Source organism: Camelina sativa, chromosome 14 (genome assembly GCF_000633955.1).
Source record: "Camelina sativa cultivar DH55 chromosome 14, Cs, whole genome shotgun sequence".
In the NCBI taxonomy this organism is placed as follows: Eukaryota; Viridiplantae; Streptophyta; class Magnoliopsida; order Brassicales; family Brassicaceae; genus Camelina; species Camelina sativa.
In genome coordinates this window covers 5,848,165-5,865,055 of record NC_025698.1, presented here as the reverse complement: position 1 = coordinate 5,865,055, position 16,891 = coordinate 5,848,165, and the positions used below count along the sequence as shown (strand labels likewise).

At 37.3% G+C, this 16,891-nt stretch overlaps 1 protein-coding gene across 1 annotated transcript; it reads right to left on the bottom strand.

Moving 5' to 3' along the window:
- Positions 2,300-3,590, bottom strand: LOC104739902 (expansin-A7-like). Its single transcript, XM_010460380.1, has 3 exons — positions 3,383-3,590; positions 2,962-3,277; positions 2,300-2,868 (listed from the first exon to the last, which is right to left on the bottom strand). Exons 1-3 carry the CDS (start codon positions 3,543-3,545, stop codon positions 2,556-2,558), a joined length of 792 nt encoding a protein of 263 aa, XP_010458682.1. The 5' UTR covers positions 3,546-3,590; the 3' UTR covers positions 2,300-2,555.

Sequence of the window (16,891 nt, the reverse complement as noted above, 5' to 3'; positions counted from 1 at the left end):
CACCAAACTGGTGTCCATTATTGCCTCTGGACGACCCAGCCTGACCCGTATTTCTCCTCCCCTCAGCCATGACCGCACCCTTATAACTCATAAATTGAGCTTTGTCAGGCTGATCCACCCTAACCATCGAACCACCTTGAACCACACCTTTAGCTACTGGGCAGACAGTTTCATCATGACACAGACTAAAACATTTCTTACACCACCCATTGAGTTTCTCATAGTCAAGCTTGACAATTGTAACTTCTCCATCAAAAAACTCAATATCAAGTTCAAAACAGATAGGCTTACGACCATCAATCGTAACCTGCACCCGACCATGGTCAATATCAACCGCTTCAACCACCCCCAAGTCTGATCCAATGTCGCGGAAAGTGGGCTTTGCCCAAAACTGGATAGGAACGTCAGACACCCTGACCCAAAACTTCAGCGATGATGGATAAAAAGGATCCACCACTGGAGTCCACCGCACCATAGACACCATCCAGGAATCAAAGTGAAACGGCTCCATTGACAAAACCTCATTGATGTCCGCTTCCTCATCAAAGTCGAACTGGAATTTACCATAACCTAGATCAGCACCAGCCACTTTCCCTTCTACCTGCCAAATGCGCGGAAACATGATCAACAACGCTTTCATGTCTTGCATATGTGGCTTGAAACGCCTCCCAACAATCGTCTTCGAATAGCCAGCAATAAGCGCAGAGTTGTCAAAATAAGAGATCTTAACTCTGCGCATCGGTCTTGCTTCATTCTCCTTCTGACCAGACAAACCCTTCCCCAAAAGCCCCGCTTGTGACATCGTTACCCAAATGAAAGCACAGCAACGAATCGTAGACAAAGATAGTAACCCAAATTTAAATGCCAACAAAGAGAGATAAGCAAAAGATGTCTCTCCACCACAACACCCAAACCCGTTTTATATAAGTTGCCATACCAGTAAAGCCAGCAAACCAGATCAACTAAATTAGGAAAAAACATCTGCCCAATCTCCCGAATCTGCAAGAAACCTCCAAGGAAGGAAAGAGGATCCATCCCTAACCAATAAGATACGATTTTCCAATCCGTATCCTCAACAATTAACCAAATAACCAGCGAGAACTGATCCCAAATCCCATCAAAGCCCTCTCAAATCGCTTCCCCAAATACCAAAATCTGAGAGAATCCGCAAAGGTCCACCCCTGAAAGGAAAACAAATCAAGCGATTGAAAACCGTATCTTTGGCCGATTTGCTCAAAACACCAGCACTGTCCCCACATCCGCAAATTTGCAATCCCCAACACAGGGATAAACTCCGAAAAGGAAACCAAATGACAGGATTGAAACCCATATCCTTTTCGAAATCTCCCAAACCATCCATATCGTCACCCCAACTGAGAGATTTGAGCTTCTATCACCCAAACAAACCCAAAACTTCGCCCACACCATAGAACCGTATCCCTTGTATTCCCGAGAAAACCCCAAACATCCACCAGCCACAGAAACAAGATCATGGGAGGTTTAAAACCCTAGATCCATCGTCGCCATCGAAGAGTTTTTTTATTTTTTTTAAATCACACCTGTATTTGCAAAAAGAAAAACTAACATTAGTACAAAACGGAGCACAATGACACAAATATATACAAGCCAAGCAGAGATCATAGGCAATAACTCACGATAAATAAACACAACATTTTTTAAGCTCTCAAACCCTAAAATTTAATATATTAACACCTATTTCTCAGTTTTCAAACTCCTCTGTTCCAAATTCTGGTTTCAAGACCCCAACCTTTCTTCATTTTTAGACTTTGATCTCTATCTTCTTTTTTTTTTTTTTTGAATCTCTATCTTCCTGTTAGGTAAGAACAGGCGAAGTGATTGTTCCTTTATAGACAACAACTTGACTAGAGATTCCTTTATAGACATCAACTTCGGGAACTCTGCTTTCAACTTGGTCGCATCAAGCGCATTATTACTCCTCGGAGCTACAATCACTTTCGCATGTTCTTCGAAGTGAAGTTCGGATCAAAAGTGGAAAAACTATCTGTACATCTCTCTAGGCTATAGCTTATTTTCAATCCGATTTCACCACCCTATCTAATTTATGTTCACAAGCTGGCCCCATAGGTTTAAATTGTTGTCTGGTACAACCTCGAACCAATACGTGGCTTGAGAACGATTCCTTTAAATTAGATTGGTGACGGAAATTACCAATATTAAGAAACAACGTTTTTTATGTGTTAAATAGGGAAAAAGAAAACAGAAAAACGATTTATTGGTATAAAACTTTCAAATAACGAAATTCTCTAGATGACTAGATCATGAAAGTTTTGACCAACAATTCCTTACGATTTTTTATAGGAAGATTTATGTCACAATTAGATACATTATACATATACATGCAGATGTATATAACATAAAGCCGGGCCAATACAAATTTCACAACAAAAGTCAAAAGGCCACCGAACTTCTCAAAACCCCACCCAAAAAAAAGGGAATAACAATAAGAAAAAGAAAAGAAAAATAAGAGAGAAACCCCGTTTGGGTTAGTAAGAGCAAAAGCGTAATTTTCAACGTCAACGGAAATTGGCGGTGGCCTTGTAAGTCTTACCGGCGCTCCAGTTAGCCGGAGCAACGTTCCAAGCATAGATGGTTTGACCTGTGGTGTAAGAAGTGACCCTGAAAGATAGAGATTGACCATAGAGAGACGAAAATGCTTGGTAAGACGCTCCCCAATTGTGGCTCATGCTGATCCAATTCGTCCGGCTACCTTTCACGGCCATGCTCTTGATATCTCCCGCGCCACCGACGTTCATCACGAATATGAGAAGCCAATATGCATTGCCTTGGAATTGAAACCTCATACCTCCACTCCTTTGGCATGCCACTCTGTATACATCATTAATCACATATATTAGTTATAACGTTTTGGAGTATACATATAACGAAGGTTAATTAACTAAGTGTCGTAACTATAAATACCTTCGGTATGCAACTGGGATGATACCGGCCCTCCAATTAGCGAGTTTCATGAAAGCCGGTTTAGCCATATCGAAATGGGTTCTAGGAGGATTGCACCAACCACCATTGTTGGAGTCTTGGTACCAATTAGGAGGGCAAAGGTTGGTGGCTGTGACCACCGTTGATGGGTTTCCATAATAACAATGCGGTGACTTCATACACGTTATTTGAAAACATTGGCCGCATCCGTAACCGTCTTTGAACAACGTTGTGCTTAGCGCTGCTGTGGCCACACCGTAACCGCTGTTAAAAAGGTTTCCGTACCCACATGCACCACCTGCATATATACATAAAATTATTAGTTGATATCCAAAAATGGTGGGCAGACTTCATCTTCATGCATGGTATATGCAAGAGAAGTGCAGTGAAATTGTTAACGTACCCATAGTTTCACTACCGGTCTCGTCGCCGTAGAAAGTGGCGTGAGCATATCTCCATGGGCCTGGTCGATAGTATCCAGCGACGAACTCACCGGAGATGGCGAAAACGACAAAAACTATCGCAAAGAATTTGTTCAAACTCCAAGAACTTTTGATTGGACCCATCTTTAGGTTTTTATTTGTTCGATGGGTTTGCTTAATTAGGGTTTGTGTTTTGTTTGTTTGTTGATGAAGTAATCGAATTTGAGACTATCTTATATAGAGGGGATTTTTCAACGACAGTGGTGGTGGCTACGTGAGGGTCACTATCCTTTTTTGTCCGTTTATATTGGAGACTTTTTGTCCGTACTGGTTGGGATTTGTTTAATTTCATTGAATTTTTGCCATAGAAAATACTAAATAAAATATAGAAAAACAAGTCAATTGTTGTTTAAGCGAGCAAAATTTTATTATATAGGACAAGTTGACGTGCGAGCAAGTTCTATAATAAGCGGTTCGTGTACCGACTCTATCCAATCTTTATACGTGCGTCTATGTATTTTGAATGAAAACGTTAAAGTGAACAGCAGACATTCATTTTTGTATTGTCGTTTGTCAACGATTTACGTAATTAAATAGAAATGGGCAAACAGAAAATGTGTAAGATATATGCATTTATGATGTTTTAATACTTGAATGATTTTTTATTTATTTGGTCAGCTACTTGAATGATTTATTCGGTAGATTGTATTGGAAATTTCGATTATGGTTGGTCGATGTTGAATGTTTAGATTGACAATATATCCAACTTTTCTATAATTTTACGGATAGAATTTTCTATATTATACTCATTGCTAATTGGTTTTGAGTTTAAATTCTACAATCTAATATATACATGTATCAAGTTATCATGAATTAGTTTGAAATTTTTGGGTACAGAAGTTTCAAACATAATATGTGAAAATTTGTTTTTTATATTTTTATATATTAGCCAAAGTTATTATTGTATACATTCTGGTTTTCTAGCCAATTGTAATGTTTTGAATAATATATTTGACTAGAGCTGTTATTAGAGAGGTGATTTCTAAATCCATGTGAAATTGTAAATTATAGAAATCAAAACACATGGATTTTGAAATAACATGTTTTATTCTTGGATTTGAATTCTTCTATTTTACACTTTCAAATCCATTTAAAACATAATGTGGATTTTGAAATAAAAAAACAATTCATTAAATGAATAACATGAGATTTTAAAAAGTATTTGTAAATCATATAACCAATAACACATAATTTTGATAAGTATTTTAAAATCAATGATTGAATAACACATGATTTTTGTTTGGATTTTCAAATCCAATAACCCTAATTACTCATACAGTATGTGTATTGTGGGAAATTCTTCTCCTGCCTTTTAGTTAATTCAACTTTATCTATTAAAATATAGATAAATTTAGTTATATACTTTATATAACCCCTCTCGCCGTCCGTACTGTTTGCTAATAGACTGTTTGTCTCTACGAAGCTATGAGTTTACATATTGACCTTTCATTTTCTTTGGGTGATCAAATAGAAAAAAGTTTCAATTTCGCTATCTCACTGGCTTTTAAATACTTTTAACGTTATGATTAAAACGTTAAAATTTATCAATCCTTTTGAGTTTTTACCCGTATGTTGAGATAATTCATCAATTTTAGACGACGTTTTAGAGCTGCCATATATATATATATGAATGTGAGAATAGAAAGGAAAAAGATGTGAGACAGATTTTGATTGCATCATACATTTGGAACAAATATTAAATACCACACTATACATATATATATACTAGAAGTCATCTCGTGCTACGCACGGATTTAGCTTACATTGTTGTTCAATTTTAATAATTTAGAGATTATTAGTTTTTATTTGTTTACTCACTAATGGTTATTTTTGCAATTTTAAAAAGATACTGATCATATTAATTTTTTTTGGGTTCATTTGTTTGATGTTACTTGAGTTTTCATTTTTTATATATAGTATTTGAGTATTTCAACACATGGAGAAACTTTTGATTACATAGTAGAATGTTTATGGTTTTTTTCCTTTAGATTTTTCATACATATTAGAGCATGTGCACCGGTGAGAAACCGATTGAGTTTCTCATCATATAATATTATTTTTTTAATGTAAAATTTTTTTGGAACATCTTATAATATTAGAAATTGTTATAAATAACTTTTTTGAGATACCCCTTTTCAAAAATAACCTCTTTTTCAACATTTTTATTTTTGCCCTCTTTTACACAAATTACAATATGCTAAATTAATTTTAAAATTTTTTTAAAGGTCTGGGTTCTCTATTTTACATTTAGAATATAGTTTTGATGAGATATGGTTTAGTATTTGGAGTTTAGAATTTAGAATTTAGTCATTTTATACATAGAAACTGAGTATTTTTGAAATGAACAACAAGAAAGGATATTATTGAAAAGTGACATAGGAAAATGAGTATTTTTGAAAATACGCTATTCGATACTAAGATTCCTAAAAATATATGATACCAATATATAATTAGCATATACTACTCACTATAGAAGTCAAATTAATCAGATATAATATAGAAATTTGCAACTCATATCGTACCATGAGATAAAAAGACATCACAAGCTTAACAACATGGTCTTTTAAGCATATGATAGTAACATACAATATTCCTTTTTTATAATAGTTTAAAATACATTTTTTTTTTCTTAAAGATGAAGACTAATAAGAAACAAAATTTACAATGGAAAGACTCATATGCATCATCCAATAAGAAGAAGTTGCTTTACCACATGAATGTCTAAAAGAAAACCACATGAATGCCTAAAAGAAAAAAAAAATAGAGATTCTAAAATATAAAAAAAAAACTAAACCTAACATGTTCAACTTATTAAATCATGATAGTTCATTTTTTTCATGATGTAGTAATATTAACATAACCAACAAACATGACAATCTGAAGTAAAAATAAAACATGGTTCAAGGCCCGACCCATAGGCCAAGCAAGTGAAGCCAAAGATTAGGACATCAATTTTTCTCGGGCATATTCTAGACCAAAATTTTTAGGTCTTTTATATAGGGAAAAAATTATAAGTTCAGTTATTATTAAAAATTTAGAAGTTCAAGTTTTATATAAGAAAACAGTATATTATTCATGTAGATATATCCAATTTACGGATGAAATTTTGTTAGGTTTATGTAAAAACCTATTTCATATTTTGAATTGTTGGTGAATGAGCATTAGATTAATGTTAATTAAACTTGTTGTTACTGAGATTTAAAGTAAAGTTCAATTTAGGAAAACAAATATGTAAGTCTTATAAAAAAAATTTCATATTCGAAAAGTTCTAAAACAATAATGAGTTATTAGGCAATATGATATTTATTTTTGTAGAAATTTTTAAATCAACGTGAAAACATTAAAAAGACAAAGAAAAATGTGAGCAAGCAAAGCGAACTACAATATGGAAATAATTTTTTATATTACTATTTTATAATTTTATTTTCAAAGGGTTTTTAAAAAAACATTGTCGTATGACATCCAAGATTGCTGGACCGGCCCATGGAGAGTAGGAAAGACATATATAAACACTCTAATGAATAAATAAATTTGTCAAACATTTTCACATAATTTTTTTCTTCTTAGTATTAATGTGAACAACAAACATGATAACATGCAAAAAAAAAAAATATTCAAGAATACCTATTGAAATTTGGAAAGATATATAAAAATAATATAATTCTTCATAGGAACCTAATGACTGAAATTAAATAATAATGACTGAGAATTTGTGTTAAAAGAAGAGTAATTAGGGATAGAATTTTAATTTTATGGAAAACGGAATGAATTCTACTTTTATAGAAAAAGAATTGGTTAGATCTAATGAAGAATAAATGAGTAAGAAAGTATCAAATTACTTACAAAAAACATCCCACCATTAGATTATATAAGACTAAAGGCCATAAACTAAGAAGGAATGCAAACCCAAAATTTAAAATTTGAGCCAAAAATTTACGAATTGATAAGAGAATTTTAAAAACACATAAACATTTCATAATATAACATAATCTAGAATCCTTTCTTGTCCATAAATCATTTATAAGATTGAAACCCAGAGGTGCAACGGAGGAGTGAGATGCCAAAGTCTGAAGTTTGATTTCAAAATTCAGAAGCTTTTCATGTACCTCAGAGATGAAGGGAGTGGAGTTGCGGGCTTGAATCTGATCAACTGCATGTTTGTACTCTTCAGGCAGGCCATCGACAATGAAGTCGATCTGATCCTCATGGTCAAAAGGTTTGCCAAGAAGTGACAACTGATCAAACCGAGTGATGAAACCCTGAACATAGTCATCAACAGACTTAGTACCTTTCTTCCAGTTCTTGACCTGAGTTCGCAGCTGTTGGATGTGCCCACGACCAGGATTAGCGTATGTCTCGGAGAGTTTCGTCAAGATCTCAGCAGAGGTTGACGTCGTGGAGAGCATGGGTTGCACCGAGACAGAAATGGCACCTAAGATCGCATTGTAAATAAGTTGATCTTGTCTTTGCCGTATTGAGTAGTCAGGATTTTCAGCAGTAGCACCATGGTTTGTAATTGTTGGAGACGGGACCTCTTTGGATCCATCAAGGTATCCCGCAAGAGCATAACCATTAAGCAGAGCATGAACTTGTCAGCTCCACATGAGAAAATTAGACGCCGTGAGTTTAGTGACATTCGACATGTTGACACTAAGGAGAGTGTTGTTGTTAGCAACAACAGCAACAGTCTCGGAAGCCATGAAAATAGAGAAAAATGAAGAAGATAAGAAAGAAGAAGAAGACTAGAAAACAAAAACCGCGTGAAAAAATAAAATTTAGGTTTAGGTTTTTAGGTATCGCTTAAGCTCTGATACCATATAGAATAGAAGGCTTAAATGATATTATTGAGAATGTTTACAATATATATAGTGTGTACAACAGAGGTAATTAGGGATTAAAGAATTACTAATCTAGCCTTTCCTTATATACTCTACATAGACAACGTCAGGTGTGAACAATGGAGAAGATGAAAAATCCATAGGATTGTGATGTCTTTTGTAGTTGTGGTGGGAATTTTGTTGGTGATAAGAGAGTATTTGGGTTTTCTGAATTTTAATTTATGCTCACTCTGTTTCACAAAGAGTGTCATTTTGACACATTGCACACGAATTAAGAAAAATTTGAATTATACATATTTGCCCTTATTTAATGAGTAATTAATCATTCAAATTTAATAAAAAGAGCTTTGGGTTAAGTCTAGAATAAGAAATTTGATGTAAAAAATTATATTGGAAATATAAAGTGACATTCTTTGTGAAACAAAAAAATCTGTATAGAATGACACTCTTTGTGAAACAGATGGAGTATATGATTTTCTTATAATCTCTGCTATGGTTTTTATCATGTAATTACAAGACGAATTTGTCTTATTAATAATAAGAAAAAAAAATCTCCGACAATTATTTACGAAATAAAACATTTAATTTATTTTAAAAAGATTTTAACCTGAGCTGTTCATTTAGTGGCTAATGGCTATTAATTAGAGTAGGAACCTATGTTTAAAAGATGCTATATATTGAAATATACTAGTATAACTGATTTGGTGGCTAATGACCAGAAACCCTATGTTTAAAAGGTGTTATGTACTCCCTCTGTCTCATAGATTGATGTTTCAATAGTTTCACACATATTAAGAAAATGTTAAGCTTTTTATTTTTAAACTATTTTATAAATATTTTATGATAGAAAGATAAAACATAACCCACTAAATATTATGCCACTTGGAATAAAATATAAAGTAAAAAGATTATTTTAGGTTTTTAATCTAGAAAATCAATATTTTAGAGATAAAAAAATATTCTCTAAAACATCAATCTATGTGAGACAGATCTAAAACATCAATTTATGTGAGACAGATGGAGTATAAGATATAACAATAAAAAAAAAAAGATTAAGCAAATTAATTAAGTTGGTAAGATGAAATTTAAGAAAAAAACTAAATTTATCCATAAAAATGTTTTTTTTTGTGGAATCGTGCATCCATTGTTGCCAGAAGTTAGATTCACTTGTCATGAAAAATAAAATTCATCATTTGTAATGAAATAAGATTCAATGATAATGTAATAGTTAACGATATTAATGTAATGAAATAAGACATACCTTTCGAACAATTATTTCCAATTTCTTCTATTCATTGTTTTTGCCACCACTTTTTCTTTATTTTTAATAATATTCATCTCCTCTTGTATCTATCGACAGTGTTTCTTTTGATGTCTTTTTCAGCATTTTACTAGGCATTTTTTCCTTGTTTGGTTTTAATTCATCGTCTCCTCCATCGTCTAGTTTTTTCTTACCACTTTCCTTACATCTGTAAAGGGTGCAGGTTAAGGCTTTTTTTTTTTTAAACTAATGTTAATTTATGTTTAACAAAATGTTTTACAAAACTAGTTTAAAGAACGAAATCTCATTTAATAAAATCCTGTTTCAAACCAAATTTGGATGTTAGAATCTCCACAATCTTTAATTGTGCTCATGTTTTTTTTTTTTGGCAAACAAAACTACTTCAATAAGAATATTAAGCGTTTACAATACAGAGGCTTCTAAAGGCATTTTTCGCGATTTCATCAGCTTGCTGATTTTCTAGTCTAAGAATGTGGGAGAAACAACAAAGATCTAATTGAGAAGATAGAGAAAGGGTATCATATAGAAACCCTCAGAGTTCCTTTGGAGAGGTCTTCCGGTTGAGTGCTTTGACTAGCATCTATGAGTCTGAAGCAAAATTAACTTGATTGAAGCCCGATTCAACAGCAACTCCCAGCGCTGTGAGAGTTGCAAGTGCTTCGGCCATCAGGGGTGAGCGGATATGGGTTGCCGTGGACGCTCCTTGTAAGAGGGTAGCGCCAGTGGTGACTTTGAAGATCCATCCGCATCCCGTGAACCCGTTGTCTCTCCAGGCGGCATCCGTGTAACAGATAAGCTGGTTTGGAGGGGGTTGTACTGGTCTTGGAAGGGAGAGCTGGGATCTGTCTTGTAGTGGGGTTCGGGAGGCTTGTGCTTGTTGTGCTTCCTGCCATTCCTTTGCTCGGAGGATAGCTAGAGATACAACCTCTTCGGATTGGGGTTGGAGTTTATCAAAAATTTGGCGGTTTCAGGCTGTCCAAAGTGTCCAGATTAGCCAGGGTGCGAGAGGTCCTAACACGAGTCCGTGGGTGGGAGGAAATGGAGCTTTGTTGATGCGGTTAAACCAGCTTTGAAGCATAGGGTGGATTCAGGGTTAAACTTATCTTTAAAAGGGCCCCGCTTCCAGACATCTACAGCAAAAGGGCATTGGAAGAAGAGGTGAACTTCGGTTTCTGATCTCCCACAGTGTGGGCAAAGTGAGTCAGTGTCGATCTGTCTAATTTGGAGATTATGGACAACAAGGAGGGCGTTTTGGGAAGCCTTCCAGAGGAGAAGTTTTAATTTTGGTGAGCTCTTAAGATTCCAAATCTCCTTTTTCCACAGGAAGTTATTCTTAGGGGCTTGATTTGTTGGTAGCGGTGTTGAGGTTTGATATTTTTTTTATTTTGCAGGGCTTCATAGTAACCGGACTTTGCAGAATAAACTCCATCAAAGGTTGGGAGCCATGCCCAAGAGTCTGGACCTCCTCGCTTACTAGGTTTCAGTTTGATTATGGTGTCCTCATACAGCGGGAGAGTTTTATTTATCAGTGGGATATTCCATTTCTTCGATTGAGGTAAGAGTAGATCTACAACTCGAAGGTGTTGATCCTCTTTTGATGGTGGACCAACAGGGGATAAAGCGTGTTCTAGGGAGAGCCATGGAGTTCCCCAAACAGGTATTGACTCACCAGTTCCAATTATTTTACCCAAATTTGTCTTCAATAGATCTCTGCCTATGCATATGCTTCTCCAGCCGTGTGATGCATGGTTTGGAACAGGACTTCTCCAGCAAGGAGGCAAGAAGGTTGAGTGAGAATACGCCAGCTAATCTTTTCCAAGAGGGCATCGTTGAAGCTTTGTAAGTCTCTGAAGCCTAATCCTCCATCTTTAAAGGATTTTGTCATTTTGTCCCAGGCAATCCAACACATCTTTTTTCTTATCAGGCTTCTCATCCCACCAGAAGCGAGTTAGAGCGGATTGGATGCGACTGCAAAGGGAGGTTGGGAGTTTAAAGCACGACATTGTGTAAGAGGGCATTGCACCAAGTACTGATTTGAGCAGGGTCAGCTTCCCAACCGAGGACAGAAACCTGGAAGACCAACTCAGTGCTCGTTGCTTTATCATGTCTACAATCATGCTGAACAAATCCATCTTTTTCCTTCCAAACAACTCTTGTAGCCCTAGATACTTTCCTTGTCCTCCTATTTTGATGATGCCAAGCTCATGTTGCATCCGAACTTTGACATCGTGTTTTGTTTTACAAGAGAAAGTAATAGAAGATTTATCGTGATTGATCTTTTGTCCTGAAGCTTCCTCATACTTATGCAATATATCTTTCAGATGTCTAACACTAGTTTTGTCTGATTTACAGAAAAACATAATGTCATCAGCGAACAGAAGTTGATTGACTCGTGGACTTCCTTTTGAAACACGGATCCCAGGGAGTTTACCCTGTTCTTGGGCTTTGCTACACAAACCAGAGAGGACTTCACTACAGAGAATGAAGATTTAGGGAGATAACGGGTCACCTTGTCTGATTCCACGACTTGGTTTTAACATGCCAGCTGCCTGTCCATTTAGGAGGTAGGATTAGGATACTGAGGTGATACACTGCATGACCAAGTTTGTCCAATGAGGGTGGAAACCCATTCTGGTAAGTACATCCTCTACGAAACTCCACTCTAATCTATCATAAGTCTTACTCATATCACTTTTAACTGCCATATAAACTCTCTCTTGTGCAGCAGATTGTTTCAGGTAGTGAAGAGCTTCATGTCTGATTAGAACATTGTCTGTGATTGCTTTACCTGGGACAAAGGCAGATTGATTCTGAGAAATGCAAGTTTGTAAGATGGGTTATAGGTGTTTGGAGATAAGTTTTGCAATGATCTTATAGAGTATTGATCATAGGGCTATTGGACGATAGTCTGCTACTCGCTTCGGGCTAGTGATCTTTGGGATTAGTCTCACATGTGTGTGGTTTGACTGTGCAGGGAGGGAACCAGAGATGAAGAATTCTTGGAATTTTGATATTACCTTTTCACTGAGTGTTTCCCAATTTGTTTGGTAAAAGCTTGTTGAGAAGCCATCAGACCCAAGAGCTTTGTCTGGTGAATGTCAAAACACGCATTCTTGATTTCATTACGGGAGGGCAGTTTAAGGAGTGTTTCATTCATCTCTTCTGTCACACACGATGTTAAAGCAACTCTCACTGTAGAAGATCGTGGTCTTTCAGTAGAGGTAAAGAGATCCTGGTAGTAGGAAGAGATGGTATTAACAATTTCATGTTCTTCGTAGACTGTATTGCCCTATGCTGACTCGAGGACAGAAATACTGTTAATAGAGTTTCGGCTCTTTGTTGCAGCATGAAAAAAACCGGTATTCTTATCTCCGAGTGCTAGCCAGAGTTTGCGACTACGTTGTTTCCAAAACTCCTCTTCTTTATGGTAAGCGTCAGCTAGTTGTCTGTTTAGATCATCCAAGAGGGTTTGGGGGCTTGAATCAGTAGTCATAGCTTCCTCGAGTTGTTCCCTGAGTTCATTGATTACCTTTTGGTTGTTTACTTGTTGTTCTTTTGACCAGGTTATTATTGCAGCTCTACAAAGATCGAGACGTTTGTCTACTGAAGCTTCAGGGCAAGTATTCCAAGCATTGAAAATAAGTCTTCTAACTTCTGGTATGTGCCTTAGTCTTCTATCATAGCGAAACAGACTTTTTCTTCTTTTGCAAACAGGGTCGAAAGATGAAACCAGCGGCCGGTGATCAGAACCTTCAAAACGAAGGTATTCACTTCTACCAGAAGGGTAGGCAATAGTCCATTCACTATTTGTCATGGCCCTGTCAAGTCTACATCTAACAATGTGTGTGTGTCTTTTTCCTCTCCAGGAGAAAAAGTTGCATGTATATTGTAGGTCATAAAGATCACAAGTAGACATAAGGGACCTAAGGTCAGAGAAAGACCGTTCTGATCTTGGTGGCCCCGCAACTTTCTCATTACAACCAATGATATCTTTGAACTCTCTCGTTAAGAACCCGGGCTCCGACCGAGAGGCAGTTTGTAGTTTTAACTTCTCCCATATTTCAATTCTCTTAGTTCTGTCCGGCTCTCCATACACAAAGGTAGCAAAGAAATACCTTCCTTTTGATTTTATTCTGATATCAATTAGGTTATTACAAGAGCTTAGGATTTCCACTTCCAAACTTTATTTCCAGAATAATGCCAAACCACCTGCCCCTGGAGAGAGGGGGGGAACCAAGTGGTGTGATGGGTGATCAAGCCATTGGAGAGTTTGTAAGACCATATCAGATTGGTTTTTGGTCTCCATGAGGAAGATGAGGTCAGGACAAATATGTTTTTTGATGTCCTTCAGTCTCTGGACTGTTGTGGGATTCCCCAACCCACAACAGTTCCAACTTACGAACCTTAAGGAAGAGGAGTCGGCGGATTCTGAAAATCCGTCTTCTTCTTCCTACTCGTTGGGAAGAGGGATACTCGTGGTGATGTTAATTGAGGTTGTTGGTGGGAGGTGTTACTTCCATGGGGTTGTGAGGTTCCTGGGTTACTCTCAGGATTTGGTATTTGAGAGGTCGGTTTTGGTGAAGAGGGACCCGAAATGGTTCTGGTAGGTTTTTTCTGATTTGGTTTTAGGGTACCTGATTTTGATCCTCCTTTTTGCTCCATGGTTTTCCTAGGAGATCCTCGGGTGAAGTTTCGTTTTTGAGTTTTAACTCCCAAAAGCAATTGGTTTCCTTTTGCAGGTTGTTTTTGGGTGGGTGGTCTACCTCTGCTTCTCTCGCTTGGATCTCCCAGATTTTGGCTGCGGTTGGAGGGAATAGTCATTGATATCTCAGGTGGGGAGTGAGGTGGTGAACTGTTTGCATGCCGATGGCTCACCAGAGAAGCATTAGCCAGGTTTGCTTCCATTATCGAGTTTGATGTATTCTCCATTAAGTTTTCAGATTCTCCTTGTAGCACTCGCATACGTCTAACAGCACTCTCTGTTGGATCAGGACAGGCCATATACTGGATTTTGACTTCCCTTAGTTCGTTTAAATCATGTTCCCTAGAGGGGAGAATCCCATATGGTATCAGGTTTGTGTGTGCCAGTGGTTGGGTTTCATTCAAGCAGTTTCCCAACGGAGGTGGGGTTTGTGGATTAGGGCTTGAGATATTTCTTTCTAGTGTTGGTCTTCGTGATCTAGATGAGACAGAGGGTTCTCCATGGGGTTCAGCTGATGAGTGTGTTTTTTCTCTCTATTGTAGGTTGCGGTTTGAGATGGGATGGTAACTGGGGCTCCTATTACGGTGAAGGGAGGAGCCACCCATTTTGGAGAGGGATCTCGAGGGTGCTCGGGGAGAGGATCGCCTATTGGAGTTTAACCTTTGGTCTCGTGTGCCAAATCTTGCATCTTTGTGAAACTGGTTATGGTGATCCACGGACTCAAAAGGTCGTTTTCTAGAAGGCCGTCTTTGTTGTGGTTGATAACTTCTATCAACATTTTGGGTTCTGAAAAGTTGTTTTGGTGGCAGGAAATTATCTTGAGGCGTGTAGTAATTCCTTTAGACTGAGATGTGGGTGTCACTAGAATGACTTTGAGTTGGTTTCAGAGAGACTTCTTTTCTTGTCTCCTTCAGTCCCGGACATTGAAATTTGTCATGGGATAGGCGTAAGTTTAGATTCTTGTACTTTAGGCAGATAATGGCTTCACTACCTTCTCGGAACTCGATGACCGTTTCCTTTGTTATAGGTTCCAACCCGTTGACAAGCACTTTTAGTTGGATGGATGAGTTGGAGATGTCCCAGTCCAAAATCTCTCTAAGAGCTTCTCCAATGGAGTGAACCATTTCTTTTTTCCAGTAGTGCTTTGGAAGGCCTTGGATTTCGAGCCAAAAGGGGATCATTGAGGGGAAATAGGGTGAAATCACGGGTTCCCAACGTTGTATTATGACCATCCATTGATCAAAGTGGTAAGGTCTGTTGGCCAGATCTTGTTGGAGGTCAGTTTCGAGTTCAAATTTGAACTGGAAAACACCCTGACCCAGATCTGCTCCATCTGCTTTGCCTTTCAGGTTCCAGCAGTTGAGGAGGAAAGGGAAAATGGCCCACATTCGTTGATCCGTCGGGTTAGTGAGACGGCCTATCAGGGTAAGCGAGTTCTCTTGGATTAGATCTGAAGTATCTAACTCTGGTGCCTTGATTCTCTTCTGTGGAGGAGGTGAGTAACTCTCCTCTAGCCCTTTACCTTTCAAGTGATATCATATGCGGTTTGCCATGGTGACAAGAGGTAGTTCAAAATGCAGGGTTTAAGGTAGAGACCGTACGGTGTGGAGGAAAGAAAAACAGCGGGAAATAGGTTTAAACGTAAAGGGTTCAAATAGCAGAAAACGATTCTATGCCGCACAGAAGTATGAGTAAATGCAACAGAGGGATTATGGTAATATCAGATAGCAGAGCATTGAATTTTGGTTTATGGTGTTTGGAGATCAGCCATGGAAAAGTGAAGAAACAGTTGATCTTGGGGGAAGACCCGGTGGATAAAGCCTAGGTCCAGTTCTCATTGGTGGATAAGGGTGGGTGAGATCTGGATAAAAGGACTCATCCTTCGTTCGGTTAACGTGCCTGGGAGAGTTTAAACGCTTGTACGGATAGCATCCTCATTGCATAGGTAATGGTTTTTGAATGATTGTGCTCATGTTACGCTGTATATATTGACCCTAACTACAAGAAGCATTTGTCCACTTCAGGAAGTAGCATGCTGTCATCTGATAATAGATATCCTTTAGCCAAGTCGGAGGACCTTGAGCTACAGAAGATTGCATGATGCGTTCTTTGACCACCCACACGGACACGGGCACACGGCCATGTCCGTGTCTTTGAGATGGAAAGCTCCTCTATTGTCATTTTTAATTCTTAGGCCGGCGAACAAAAACTTAATCATAGACCTATATTCAATGTTTTCACCAAGGAAAAAGTTGACGTTTTAAGATTTATGTCAATTTCATGCGAAAAGTTAAATGGTTAATAATAATATATCAAAGAGTGGGACAAAAATAGTTATTCTTTTAGTCATGATGGCATGGGAATCTAAAGTACTCGTAACATCAGTCATACTTTTCTGGCCGGGGACAGAGAACAAATTTATCAAATTTCTAATTAATGAGCTCATAGCAAAACTGATTATGGCTGGTATTAATTAGTCAAGGAAGCAAATCCGGTTAAAGGATGGAATTTAGTCAAAAATTGGTCGAAAAAATCTACATACATCTGTGAAATCACTAATTAAATCAATGATTTCTCATTGTTCATTTGTTTTCCAAATGATTTTTCG